The sequence below is a fragment of the Condylura cristata genome, unplaced genomic scaffold (assembly GCF_000260355.1).
Source record: "Condylura cristata isolate star-nosed mole 26May11 unplaced genomic scaffold, ConCri1.0 scaffold00013, whole genome shotgun sequence".
NCBI lineage: Eukaryota > Metazoa > Chordata > Mammalia > Eulipotyphla > Talpidae > Condylura > Condylura cristata.
In genome coordinates this window covers 22,138,264-22,152,185 of record NW_004567114.1, presented here as the reverse complement: position 1 = coordinate 22,152,185, position 13,922 = coordinate 22,138,264, and the positions used below count along the sequence as shown (strand labels likewise).

Here is a 13,922-nt window from a genome sequence, read left to right as displayed (position 1 = left end):
TGTCTTCCTCACTCCCGTTCCCCTTTACTCCCCAATTTTTAGAATATTGCCTCGCTGAAGTCGTTCCCACCTTGAGACCCTGCCTGTGTCAGCCTGAAATCAGGGCTGGTCCCCGAATACTGCCTGTGGGAACTTGGGATGACCTCCATTTTGTGTCACCATGCCAGGGAATGGGAAATTAGTTTAAGTATAATTGCTGATAGGTTATTGACTGGTATAAGCAAGGATATTTTTCACATAAAAGGAAAGACCTCAAGGTAGACCTGCACATATACTTGCCTTAGTACAGTGTAAATTCAGTCAACCTAGAAATAAAGCATCATTTAAGTAATTTTTTTTTAAGGAATGAAGTACTGTCAGATGGTATAACATGGCTGAAAGCTGAAAACTTGCTAAATGAAGGAAAAGATGTAAAAGGCTTTATGTTCTGATTCCATTTCTAAGAAGTATACAGAAAAGGCAAATCCCTTTAATAAGGGATTAAGTCTCAGCACTGTGAAACTATGGCCAGCTACTGCAGGACTGTTCCATCTGGCCAGGGAGCTGACCCACCTGGTGTGCGGCAGACTTCTGTCTTGCCCTCTGCTCCCCTCAGTAGTGTATTTCAGTAGATCTGCCTGTTCTGCTTCCCACTCTTGTCTCTGGTGAACCCTCTCAATCCCCCTCCCTCCACTCATACCTCTAGCCTACACCTCAGTTCTTCTACGCATAAATAAAAATCTTTTAAAAATTAAATGTTATTGCTCCATTAGAATGGCATATATATTTTAACTTTATTTATAGTGCCTCCGTGGTGGCATAAAGTTAAGTTTCAGCACTGCCACATTATTATTGCTGCTGCTTAAACTTGATTTCAGGCCACAGAGCTAACCCATATATGGCACAGCAGACCTCTCTTGTCTTACCCATTGCTCCGCCTAGCAGTGTATTTCAGTTAGTCTGCCTACTCTGCTCTCCACTCTCTCTGATAAATCCTGTCACCCCCCTGCACCTCTGGCTTACACCACAGTTCTTTAATGCATAAATATATAAATAACTCCTTAACAACAATAACAAAAAAAACTCTAGTTACTGGTATGATTTTTTGAAGCACTATTTGTTTGAATCTACTCAAATTTAGGAATTAGCATACCCTTCCACTGTGCCTTTATACTCCTAAACATCACTACTAGAGAATTATGGGCAAGTATTTTGAAGGAAACATGTATTGAATTGGTAATTAATGATTGTGTAAATGTGTATAAATTGGAAATGAAATACCTATAAATAACGTAATGATTAAATAAAGTGTTTAGAGGATGATATTTGCCTTTTCAATGTCCACTTTCCTCTTCTTTTCTTCAGGATTCTAATTTTCTTAAAACATCTACTTTTCTCCAGCACAAAATTTGGTTTTCAGAGAAAGTTGACCTCACTCTTAGCTCCAGGAATAGACACGACTGTCTGAGAGTAATTGCCAGAATCTTGCCAATAACAGTTTCAGTAAAGAATAAGAAACTTTCTTTTTGTGTGTGATTCAATTCAGGCTGCTGCTGGTTCTGTCAATTATTTCCTCATCTTCTGAGTCTTGAAAACTACTACATTTCTCTTTTGAATAAAGAATTAATTGGATTCAATGTAGTCATATTGTGTCAATGAGGAAAGCTATTATTACAATGAGGCACAAATGATGGATGGTAGAGCAGAGATTGGGAGAAAAAACCAAAACAGGAGAAACCTTATGCTTGATAAAATTATCATGCCCCTGGATCTTCCAAACTTAAAGGGAAGCCTATCTAGTCTTTCGGCTGGATGAACCAATATTTTTCTTACTGCTTAAGCCAGTCTAAGGTGGGTTGTCTGTTACTCCGCTTCTGAAAGTCTCCTAGCTCATTTACTGTGATATAACCAAATACGGAATATAATGTAGTCATTTTAAAAATGAGGTAGATCAGTTTTTAAATTGAGTTAGATTTCTGATTTGTCATAACAACAACAAAATAAAACCACCCTAGCCCTGTAAATGAGTGAAAGCTGAGTAACTTTATAATTCCATTTATGAAACACTTATTTTAGCAAATAAAATTATGTTTCTTTAAATAACATAGCACAATTATTTTTTCCCATTCTATAAAGCTTATTAGGTTTATAACTGGACCAACTCATATGTGTGCAAAGTGGACTGTTCCAAGCAGAGTAGGGGTTGGGGTTTTACAGAATTTATATTTAAAATTTTTATATTATTTGATGCATTAAAAATGTATGTCATACATTTGCAAGTTATAAAGGATAATAATAACAAAAATCCAGTAAAGCTTCAATTGAAGTAGAACATTACCAAAATAGAGGCTATGTGCTTTTTTTCCAGTCTCCTGATCTTTGCTCCCTCTATGAGGGCAACAGTAACTCTAAAAGGGAATCACTACCCTATTTTATCTGTTGATTTTTCTATTGATATTTAAAAATGGGGCCTCCTTGGTGGAACAAGGGGTTAAAGCACAGCCCTGTAAGGCTGTCTGTAGTCACTGTAGCCTGAGTTCCATTCCCAGCCAGGAAGGTGGTCCACATGACACAAAAGACCTCTCATGTCTCACCTGCTGCTCTCAGTGTATTTCAAAAGACCTCTCCTGTCTCACCTGCTGCTCTCAGTGTATTTCAAAAGACCTCTCCTGTCTCACCCACTGCTCTCAGTGTATTTCAGTCAATCTGCCTGTTTTGCTCCTCACTCATCTCTGGTGAATCCTCCTACAGCACTCTCCACTTTCCCCTTCTAGCCTGCATCTCACTTCATATTAGCATAAATAAATAAATCTTTTTAAAAATACAGTTTAAACTACAAACATACAGTTTAACTACAAACATGTTTCTTTAAACAACAGATCATTAATTATATCAATCTGTGACCTTAATAATGGCATCATACTATACATAGATTTCTCACTTACCTTTCTCACTATCTTGTGTATATAATTATTCTACTTCTTTTTTTAATTTTTTAAAATCTTTTTCTTTAAAAAAATTTTTTTTGGGATTTATTTATACATACAGAACTGGGGTACAGGCCTGAGGTGTGGTGAGAGGATTTACCAGAGATAGAGTGGAGAGTAGAACAGGCAGATCACCGAAGTACACTGCTGAGGGGAGCGACAGGTGAAACAGGATGGCACCATGTGGATCACCTCCAGGGCTGGGGCTAACTGGCAGCAGCCACTGAGCTTTCACTGGTTGAGCCACCAGGGAGGGCCCCTATTCTACTTCTATATAACGTTCCTTGTGACTTTTTGAAAATGTTTGTTTTCTCGTCAGATATTTGAGTAATTTGCAGTATTTTCCTTTTGTGAACAATGGTGCCATGACGTGTTCTGGTGCATATATTTAAAGCTTTCCCCATATAAGCCTAGCAGTGGATCTGCTGGGTTTTATGGAAAGCACATGCTTCATTTCTCTAGATTATGCCAAAATGGTTGTACCAATATACACTTCCATCAGTACTGGCTAAGTGTCTTGGTTTTTGGCATCCTTGTATTATCAGATACCTTAATTTTTACCAATGAAATGGATTTAAAGTGATATCTTACTGCGTTATTAGTATTTATGTGATTACTAATAAAGGGGAATATTTCTTATATATTTTTATTCTTCATTTCTCCCCCCACCCCCAATTAGTCCTAGTTAAAACATAACTCAAAATATTTCCTCCTGAAAGCATTCCATGACTTCCTCAGATCCCCATGTGGCTACCAATAATTTGTATGTTTCTATTATTACATTTCAACAAATTCCATTTTTCTAGTTTACTTGAGAATTTCTTACCACTCACAACATAGTCATTACTTTACATGGAAAATTGCTCGTTTACAATTTTATTTCTTTTGCACTCATTATTATTACTCTTGATCCTTGAGCAACATGGGTTTGACCTGTGGAGGCACTTAATATGAACAGAATTTTTTTATCTGAAGATTTTTTTTTTTTAACCTGCGAGTTCTATAGTCAGTCAGCCAATTGTACATGTTGGCTGCAGGTAAGTGCCTGGACCTGTCCTCCAAAAGTGATACACAAGCCTATCATTTAGGGCTTTTTCTGTTGAAGGGATAGAAGATTATTACAAAAAAGAATTTATCAGCTGATACACAGAAAAATCCAGAAGAATGGCTGAATCCATGTTCTCAGATGATAATGTCAAAAACATCTTCTAGCCTCCTCTTTGGTCCTATCAGCAAGCATAAACTGTGCGTGAGAGTTTGCTCTTACAAAAATTATTACTGCTTTACTCATCTCTTTGTATAAAGTATAGTCGTTCTTAAGGAAAGATCAGCGCTTGGGGTTTCTATGGAGGCGTTGGGTGGAGTTCAGTTTTCAGTCCATCGAGCCTCAACGCACCACTGAGCTAGGTCGGTTCTGACTTCCGAAACACAAATTACAAAAGGTGAGAAATCCTAAAAGAGCCCCCTCGCCACGACTATAGCCGGAACCTTGACCTCAAGATGGCGCCTCGTAGTCATAAGATTAAATTGGGTCCAATCAAAAATGGCAGGGTGCGTCGTAATTTTCAGCTCAAACCTTTCTAGTCCCCGCTAGGCGCTTCTTCTCTATGGTTATTCGCCGCAGCGCGGCGATTCAGAGCCAACAGTGAAGACTATCTATCTTCGTTCTTCTCTATGATCCTCCTCTCCACACCCCCGGCCGCAATGCACGCCGGGCAAGAGGAAGCCCTCCAGAGGCTCCCCGCGCTGCGCGGCTGTGTTTGCGGCCTGTGCGAGTAGGCGCTTCGCGGAACCACTCTCCTGGACGAGCGGCGCGCACAAACCTCGAGCCGGTGGAGTCCACTCGTAACCTGAAGCTCGGAAGGCCGCGAAGATATACTGTTGCCTCAGCGGCGGGTGAGTTCACGCCACAGAACGCGTGTGGAAACGAGGAGACCGGGTACCTCAGCTGGGGGAGGAGGGAAAACCGGGGAAGCGGCTGAAGGGCCGGGGCGGGGTAGGGGTAAAGCGGAGGGGGGGGAGGGGAGTTTGTGATGGGGGGAGGGGACGGGCACGAGGCTTGGGTTTCTCCACGTCTCCGAGGCCTCAAAAACCAGTGGGCGCAGCAAGACCCCGTGGAGGCCGGACCTGCTGCCATAGCTTCCCTCCTTGCATTGTCGCCCACTTTCCTTTTCCTTCCACGATCCGCCACAGAGTGAACCTCCGGGGTTCCCTTTGGGCTTCGTTTGCCCCCAAGACGATCGGTGGGCCCCGGGGTCCCTTCCCGGCGCCCCCTTTCTAAACCGAGCCTTCAGAACCTTACGGTAGATACTGCGGGCCTAGGACACTAGCCTCAGGCTCTGCCTGGAAGCCAGACAGCGTCCACCCACAGCGAGGTGCTGGCCTTCAGCGGACTCCTTTCCCTTCCTCTGGGGTCATCTAGAACCCGCCAGCCGGGGTACGGGCCCCACCCACCCTTAATTTAGCGAATGCCCATCTTTCCTGCATTCTCCTGGTTTGCTTGTCTGAAGTTGTGATGACTATTGTAGTCCTGCCTCCCTTCCTCCATTGGAGGTTGCAGTAAACTGTTTGTCCATTCATTCTAGGCTGTTAGCAAGCCCTGCGTTAAAATGACTTCTCTCTCACCCTTCTTGGTCCCAATGACTTTTGCTATAGATTTTTTGACTAGCTGTAGGAGTATTACTTTTGAAGTTATGTAATACGGATTTCTATTACCTTAGAAATGCTATTTTGATACTGGACAGAAAGGAGCAAACCAAAAGGAAAGACTAGATTTTTTTTGCACCAGGTTGCTAGTGTGAAGTACTGTGCATAGTTGCCAGTGGTGCGTAAAGTTTTTACACGGTCTTGTGAGCTTTAAATTTTAAAATACTATTTTCCAAAACATTCAGAAACTGGAAAAGCATTCCTTTAGCCACGGGTTACTCTTGACTCCTAGCTTTTCCTATGTAAAATGAGTGTTGTGATAGTTACCCACTTCATCAGTTATTGGGATTCAGGATTGAGAAAAACCATGTAAAATTCTTTTTGCAGTACTCAAGGAACATAGTGTTTAAGCTGTATTAACCGATACCACTTGTTTTAGAAGAATTTTTCATGAAATACCACTCTGACTTTTAACATTTCTTTCAGCTACTCTGAATAGACTTTTATAATTAAAGTCCAAGCCAACCCTTAATAAGTTTTTCATTGGTATGTTATTACTAGACAGAGGCCTTGTAATGCAGTGAAAAAAGAATAGTGGGGACATTGGAGCCCCCACCCACTTATTATGTTACCTTGGACCAGTTAGCTTCTTCGTCTGTAAAAGGAGAATATATCTACACCAGGTAACTTGGGAGATTAAGTGAGTAATGTATATTGAAAACTGTTGTAATCAAAAGTGAATGTTAGCTGATATTTTAATGAAATAATTCATCACCTATGAGTTACCAGATTTCTTTTTATTGATCCTCAAGGTGGGGTTTTCTCCCATTTTTGGTAAGGTACTAAAGTACTTTCAGGGGAAAAAATATTTTTATTGTCCCACTGTACATATAAGCACCATATATTAAAGTTTTCAACTAAGTTTTGTTTGTTTCAACTGTTTTTTATTTTGTGGTTTACTATCTTTTATATTCTTTTATGTTAAATTATTTTAAATAAAAATGACTCCATTTTAAGATTGGATAGCAACTTAAGACTTATTGTATTAAGTTTGGGATTTTCAGTAGTTTTTGGGCAAAAGTTAATCACATACTTTTTTCATTTACACATGAGTTAGAAAATAATTATATTCACTGTTTTAAAAATTTGGAAATGAGTAGTCATTGAGTATTTTGTTCTTGTTTTTGGTCTTGAAACCCAGGAACCAACTGAATTGTTTAATAACTTGCAAAAACATTCTGTGCATTTTGTAATCTTTCACTAAGTAATCTTTTCTACCATTTCTGAGAGGATTTTGACTGTTTCCTTAGGTTTTGAATAACTTCCTTTTTTTAAAAATTTTGAACCTTCAGAAAATAAACAGAACATTTCTGTCAACCAGAATTGTTGATAATACTTATTTTTTTAAATTTTGACATAAACTCAAACTTAAATATTGCAGAATTCATCTTTCACCTGTTCCCCAAATGTTAACATTTTGCCAATTTGTTTTCTTCTGAAATGTTTTGCTAGTAAGTCACAGAGATGATATCTCGTCACACAAGAACATTTTCTTATTTAAAAACAGTGAAAAGATTAAAGTCAAGAAATCTATTTGATTTACAGGTCTTAGTTGGATTTTGGATTTTACCTGAAATTGCCCTGTCTTGGATATTTTTTTCCAGTGGAAAAATTTTTTATTATTTTAAAGCAGCTTTATTAAAATATAATTTACATATAAAATTAACTTATAAATGCCAATTAAGTGATTTTTTTTTTTGGGTAAATGTTCAGTTATGCAACTTCTACCCCAAATATCCCCTCTTTCTGTTTGCAAGACCCACCACAGCTCCAACAAACCACCAATCTCTGTAATAGCATTGTTTTTTGATCACTGAAAATGATGAAAAAAAAAAAAAAGTGGAACTCAGAAAATGATCAATTCTTTTTTAGGAGGCTCAAAACACTTAAGTAATGTCATACCTCTGGAAAACGTTCTTGTTAAAGAAACTTCTTGTTAATTTAGCATGGCTGTTCTTTAAACATAGAAGAATTTTTCCTAGGATAGTTGTGAAGACTCCATTTCTGCGGGAATTCACTTGAGAAATGATGCTGTACTTAATGGGGCCAGTTGTGTCAGTACAGTGTATCTAGCAGGCTGTAAGCAGCAGGAAACTGTAGTAAAAAAATTCATATATTTGATGTAGAGCCATTGGACTTCGAAATTTTATATAGTAACTTAAAAGTTTACACTTTCAGGACTGATAAAAGTAATACCTAATAAGAACCTGGCACAAAATTATATAGCCAGCTAATGAATTAATGAAAAATATGTATATGAGTATTTGCTGAGTGAAAATCTTGTTTAACTCTTATCATTTCATAAATTTGACACACATTGCCCTAATAAAGTTAGACTGTAAATCTGTCTTTGGGGAAATGTTTTGTTTCTATTGGGATAAATCTGCAATGGAAAAATGCTAATAAGCAGTAATGGTGTTCTTGGGAGTACACAAAAAAGGATAATTTAAGAGTGAAGGGGAAAAGTTGAGAAAAGCAGAATACATGCATATTTGAGTAGCAGAGATACATCATTTAGAGGTATTTGTTTTTGCTTCTTTTGTCTGCATTCATTGAGATAAAAAAGGTATTTAGTAAAGTATATCCATTGATTTTTTTTTTTTTCCAAGGAATTTTGCCAAACCTGTATGACCAGTGCCACACTAGAGATAGTTAACACTTTTGCTGTTGGTGTTTGTTTTTGTTAGTTTGGGGCATAAAGCTTTGTACTTACCAGGTTAAAATTCTGTGAGCCTTCTAAAGTAAAGCATTATTGAAGTATTTTTTTTAATGCTATTAAAATCATTTCAATGATAGTAAAATAACTTCCATGTCTCTCTTTCTTAAACTCATATACACTCCCTTAGCAGTTCACTGCCTGCAAAGTATATCTAGGATCCAACAGCTGGTTACCACTTTTGCCACTACCATCTGTTCCAGGTCACCCTCTCTTGTCTGGATTATTGCTGTAGTCTCTTGATTCTGTCCTTGTTCTCCAGTCTTAACACAGTGGCCAGTGATACTGTTAAAATGTAAGTCCAGTCAAAACCTTTCAAATATTTCCTGTTTCATTCAGAGTAAAAATTGAACCTTTACCATGACCTATAAAGCCCTGGTTGCTCATCCCCCTCCCCTTGACCTTTATCTATCTCCAAGTTAACTTGCTTACTCTGCTCCAGCTGTTGGCCTTGGTGTTTCTGCCAAAAGACACTCCATGTACACCTCAGGATCTTAGTATTTGCTGTTTCCTTTCCTTGGAATATGCTTGCCTTCAGATATGAATAAGGCTTCCTGCCTCAGTCTCTTTTAAGTCTTTGTTCAAATTAAGGCCTGGTTGGGCAGCTGTATTCAAGATATAACATTCTTTTGCTCTCTTACCTACTTCATTTTACAAAGTACCTACCAATTTGAATATCTGATAATTTGTTATAAGAGAGTATTACAGTTTTATCAGTTGTAGGTAAAAACTGATAAACTATGTTTGTGGTTATAGTAGATTTTTCTTACAATTTTCACATGGTAGAACTTATTTTAACAGGTAGAAACTTATTTTATGTTGAAATAAATGATTTTAGGATTAGATGGGTGTTTAGAGTGAAAAATTCATATTTATCAAAGGTCACCAAAAAGTGTTTTCTGAATTTCTGTAGGAAGGGGCCATTATTTTAAGAAGTTAAAAGAATATTTATAAAAATCAGTCCAATACCTGTGTGGTGTTTCTACCATCATCTTTGAAGTTAAGACTGAATTACAAGCAAGTTTTAAACTTCTCCAAATAAAAAAAATATTTCGTAGAAAAATTGGGAGTAGAATGGGTATATTGATACAAACTTAACGTAAAAAATCTGTTTAGTGAGTGAGCTGTACCTTTGAAAATCATGTAATAAAGTTTAAACACCAAGAGCATAGTTTTTAAAAAAATAATATATTTAATACTTGGTAGATAAGTGACTAAAGATGAATTTGTGGCACAGTATTTATATCCTTTGTGAGGCTAGACAGTGGGTCGTTGATAGCATAGTACCTGACACATTATAGTTTCTTAATAATAAATGTGTTTAATGAGGTCCTCAGTTTGTTTACTGATTCATTCATTGATTAATTTATTTATTCAACAGGTATTAATAACCAACTGCCTTCCTAAGAAAGTGCTGATATAGAATATTATAATGCTAATACAAGAACTTCTGTAAGTAGGACAGTAGCCCTCTCTTTTAAAGGAGATATACTCCTGTCCCCTTCCATTTTGTTTTGGGGCAAACAGTATTACAAAAAGATTATTTAAATTTAACACAATTTTACTTTTAAGTTAGTTGCATTTTACTTTATTTGTGTTAATATTTTAAAGCATTTCCACTCTTTTATTTGCTAAGTATATGAAGTCATCCTGGAGGTTTACTTTGCCCATTAAGCTTTTAAGTATTTTCAGTGTACTTGTTTTCTGAAATTAAAACTTAAGAGTTTATAGAATATCCTATTAACTTAATGTAAAAAGTCAAACAAAATTGTGAGGAAGAATAGCTGTGAGCATGAAGAACATACTTTACTAAGGCTTAATAAATCTAAAAAACAAGTAAAATGATACTCAACCTCGTTACTGATTAGGGAAATACAAATTGAAACAAGGGTTTTTGTGGGTTTTTTTTTCTTTTTTTTGCGTACCAGATTATTAGAAACACCAGTGATGATGAAGATAGGAGGAATATACTATACACGGATGGTGAGAATAGAAATTTGTACACTGGTTTCAGAGGATGATTTAGACGTAAAGTGTAGATGCAGAGAGTGCTATTAACTATTATATAGTTATTTGTATAGGTAAATAGGGTTATATTTCCAGTATAACTGAGAAAGTTTAACATTGTGTAAGAGCCTAAAGTATGTGTTGCCATTCATCAGTGTTGAGTCAATACTTTTGGTATGTCTGTATTATAGTTTACCGTAGTATAGAGAATGGAATAAAACTAAGAACTTACATGGAAAGATAATTATGATAATGAGGGAGAAAATGCACAGAACAATATAGTGTGATTGTTTGCATAAAAATAAATGTTTACATATTAGCTTGTATATAGAAAGATATTTAAAAGAATATAGCGATTGTATATACATATACATATACACACATACATCAAATGGGTTGGGGGTGAGGAAGTAAAAGATACACACTTTTTATCTTCTGAAGGATGAGTAAAAACAATGTGTAAAACATGAAAAAGCAAATAGACAAGCATATTCTAAAGACTCAACTAGTACTTTAAGTTAAAACACCTATTTGGGGAGGTTTTTTAAGTGCATTATAGAAATACCTTCTATTTATCACTGATTTTAGTGACATCACTGGTATGGAATGACTACTTCTTTTGGCTCATTTTTTAAATTGGAGCACAGAATCCTACAACATTCTGCTATGTCTGCTTTGTCGGGGTTGGGGTGGGGAGTTTTACATGTTATTTGTTTACAAGACAGAATTAAGTAACAATGTCAGAAACTAAATAAAACACAGTTCACAATGTTCTTGCATTTTTAAAAATCAAGTGCTAACATTTGATTCTTGAAGTTCATGCAAGTGTGGCTAACTGCTTTTAAGTTTTAAGAAAAAAATTTTTTCGCTGTCACAAATTGTATATTCTCTTTATATTTGTGTGGTCACTATGTGACCTGATATAAGGAGGTTTTCTCCCCTTTCAGGTTTGTAGTTCACTACACATTCATTTGTCCGTGAGGAACTGACCAACTCTGAATCAACAAATGCTTTGTAACTTTGTAAGTTTAGTTTTCTGAGTGCTTGAGTATATAAAAAATAATGCATCAGAATATTTTTTTTAAAAGATTTATTTATTTATTCATACAGAACTGGGGTGCAGGCCAGAGATGCGGAGGGTGAGAGAATTCACCAGAGACAGAGCGGGAAGCAGAACAGGCAGATGGATGAAGTACAGTGCTGAGGGGAGCAGCGGGCGGGTCAGGAGAGGTCTGCCACGCCATGTGTTCACCTCCGGGGCAAGCGGGGATCGAACTCATGCGGAAGTGGCTTTAGTTTCTCAGTGCAGTACTTTAACCTGCTGTGCCACCAGGGAGGGCCTGCATCAGAGTATTTTTAAAAAACAAATACTGTTCTGTACCTCCGGATTCTGAGTTTGGTTTAAAAAGATTCATTGATGTTTGGCATTTCATTTTTGGATATTAACTGAACCTCAAAATTTTTTTCTTCCTTTATATGTATTCCCATATGATTGTAGGAGTCTATCCTGAACTTAGATCGTGTACATTTTGGGAACTTATTTTAGAAAAGATCTAAGTTTTAAAAATTCTCAATGGACAGACAGAGAAAAGAGGGTCTTTGCCAACTCCTTTGGGTAAGAAAACTTTAGAATTTTGCAGATACTCTAAAAATGAAGGCCAACAAACCAGGCATATCAAATTGTAAAGTCCTCAAATAAAATGATTTGTCATGATTTTTTTCTTTAGACTGCTGCAGTAAGAATGTCTTTCCCCCCTCATTTGAATCGCCCTCCAATGGGAATCCCAGCACTCCCACCAGGGATCCCACCTCCACAATTTCCTGGTTTTCCTCCACCTGTACCTCCAGGTAAGTTTGGGGATGCTTTTTTTTTTTAACCTGTACTTTTATAATTGCAATATTGGCTTTAGGAAAATTATGAGTTTGTGATTGTTAGTTAATATGTTAACATCATTCTGGATATGCAGATATCTCATTTTCCTATAATAGTAATTGCTGGAGGTGGTTGGATATCATCTGGGAAGTTTAAAGTATTTTTTTTTATTTTTTAAAAATGGGCAATAAAGTCATATGGTTCAAAAGTGGAGACATTCAGAAAGGTATATAGTGAAAAATTTCACATGTCTACATTACTATTATCACTATTCTCTTAGTAAAAGAGAGAAACGAAACAAGGTTGTTAGTTTCCTTATCCTTTAAGATATTTTTTTTTTTTAAAGATTTTTATTTATTTATTCATACAGAACTGGGGTACAGGCCAGAGGCTCAGGGGCGGTGAGAGGCTTCACCAGAGACAGAGTGGGGAGCAGAACAGGCAGATCGACGAAGTACACTGCTGAGGGGAGCAGCGGGCAGGTCAGGAGAGGTCTGCCTCGCCATGTGGTCTCCTCCGGGGCAGGCGGCAGGCGGGAATCGAACTCATACGGAAGTGGCTTCAGATTCTCAGTGCTGTGCTTTAACCCGCTGCGCCACCAGGGAGGGCCCCTTTAAGATATTTTTTTTTTTTTAAGATTTTTATTTATTTATTCATACAGAACTGGGGTACAGGCCAGAGGCTCAGGGGCGGTGAGAGGCTTCACCAGAGACAGAGTGGGGAGCAGAACAGGCAGATCGACGAAGTACACTGCTGAGGGGAGCAGCGGGCGGGTCAGGAGAGGTCTGGCTCGCCATGTGGTCTCCTCCGGGGCAGGCGGCAGGCGGGAATCGAACTCATACGGAAGTGGCTTCAGATTCTCAGTGCTGTGCTTTAACCCGCTGCGCCACCAGGGAGGGCCCCTTTAAGATATTTTTAATGGATATTACAAATGACTATAAGTAAAAATTCTTTTATCGTTTAATTTTTTTTTTCTTTTAACAAAAATAAGTGGTAGCGTATTACATGTACTTTTGGTTCCTTGCTGTTTTGTGTTTGACAGTATATTTGGTGAGCTTTCAAAATCAGTATGTAAAAATTTCTCCTACAAGTGCTATGAAGTTTTAGGTATCATTCCAACTCTTCTGAATTAGATCCTCAGAATATTGGACCCAGGAATCTGAACATGCTTAAGCATGCTTAAGAGAACTCCCACATGAAAACCATTATCTTGAGGTGTATGACTAATACTGCTTGGCTAAAGGGAAATAGTTCTCTCTTATATATTATTAATCTTTTTAAAAGATTTACTTATGAAAAAAAAAAGATTTATTTATGTGTATAAAAACTGGGTATAGGCCAGAGGTCCAGAGAGGTGAGAGGATTCACTAGAGACAGAGTGGGGAAAACAGGCAGATTGATGAAGTGCACTGCTGAGGGGAGCAGCGGGCAGGTCAGGAGAGGTCTGCCACGCCATGTGGTCACTTCCGGGGCAGGCGGGGATTGAACTCATGCGGAAGCGGCTTTAGATTCTCAGTGCTGTGCTTTAACCCGCTGTGCCACCAGGGAGGGCCCGATGCTTTTTTTTTTTAACCTGTACTTTTATAATTGCAATATTGGCTTTAGGAAAATTATGAGTTTGTGATTGTTAGTTAATATGTTAACATCATTCTGG

At 37.6% G+C, this 13,922-nt stretch overlaps 1 protein-coding gene across 1 annotated transcript in view; it reads left to right on the top strand.

Annotated features, from left to right (window-relative positions):
• Positions 1 to 4,671: 4,671 nt before the first annotated feature.
• Positions 4,672 to 13,922, top strand: part of RBM25 (RNA binding motif protein 25) — a 49,359-nt gene continuing 40,108 nt past the window's right edge. The window contains exons 1-2 of the mRNA XM_004681719.2: positions 4,672 to 4,862; positions 12,123 to 12,243. Coding sequence (XP_004681776.1) covers positions 12,138 to 12,243 — 106 coding nt within the window. The 5' untranslated portion in view covers positions 4,672 to 4,862; positions 12,123 to 12,137. The remainder of the gene's footprint in view (positions 4,863 to 12,122; positions 12,244 to 13,922) is intronic.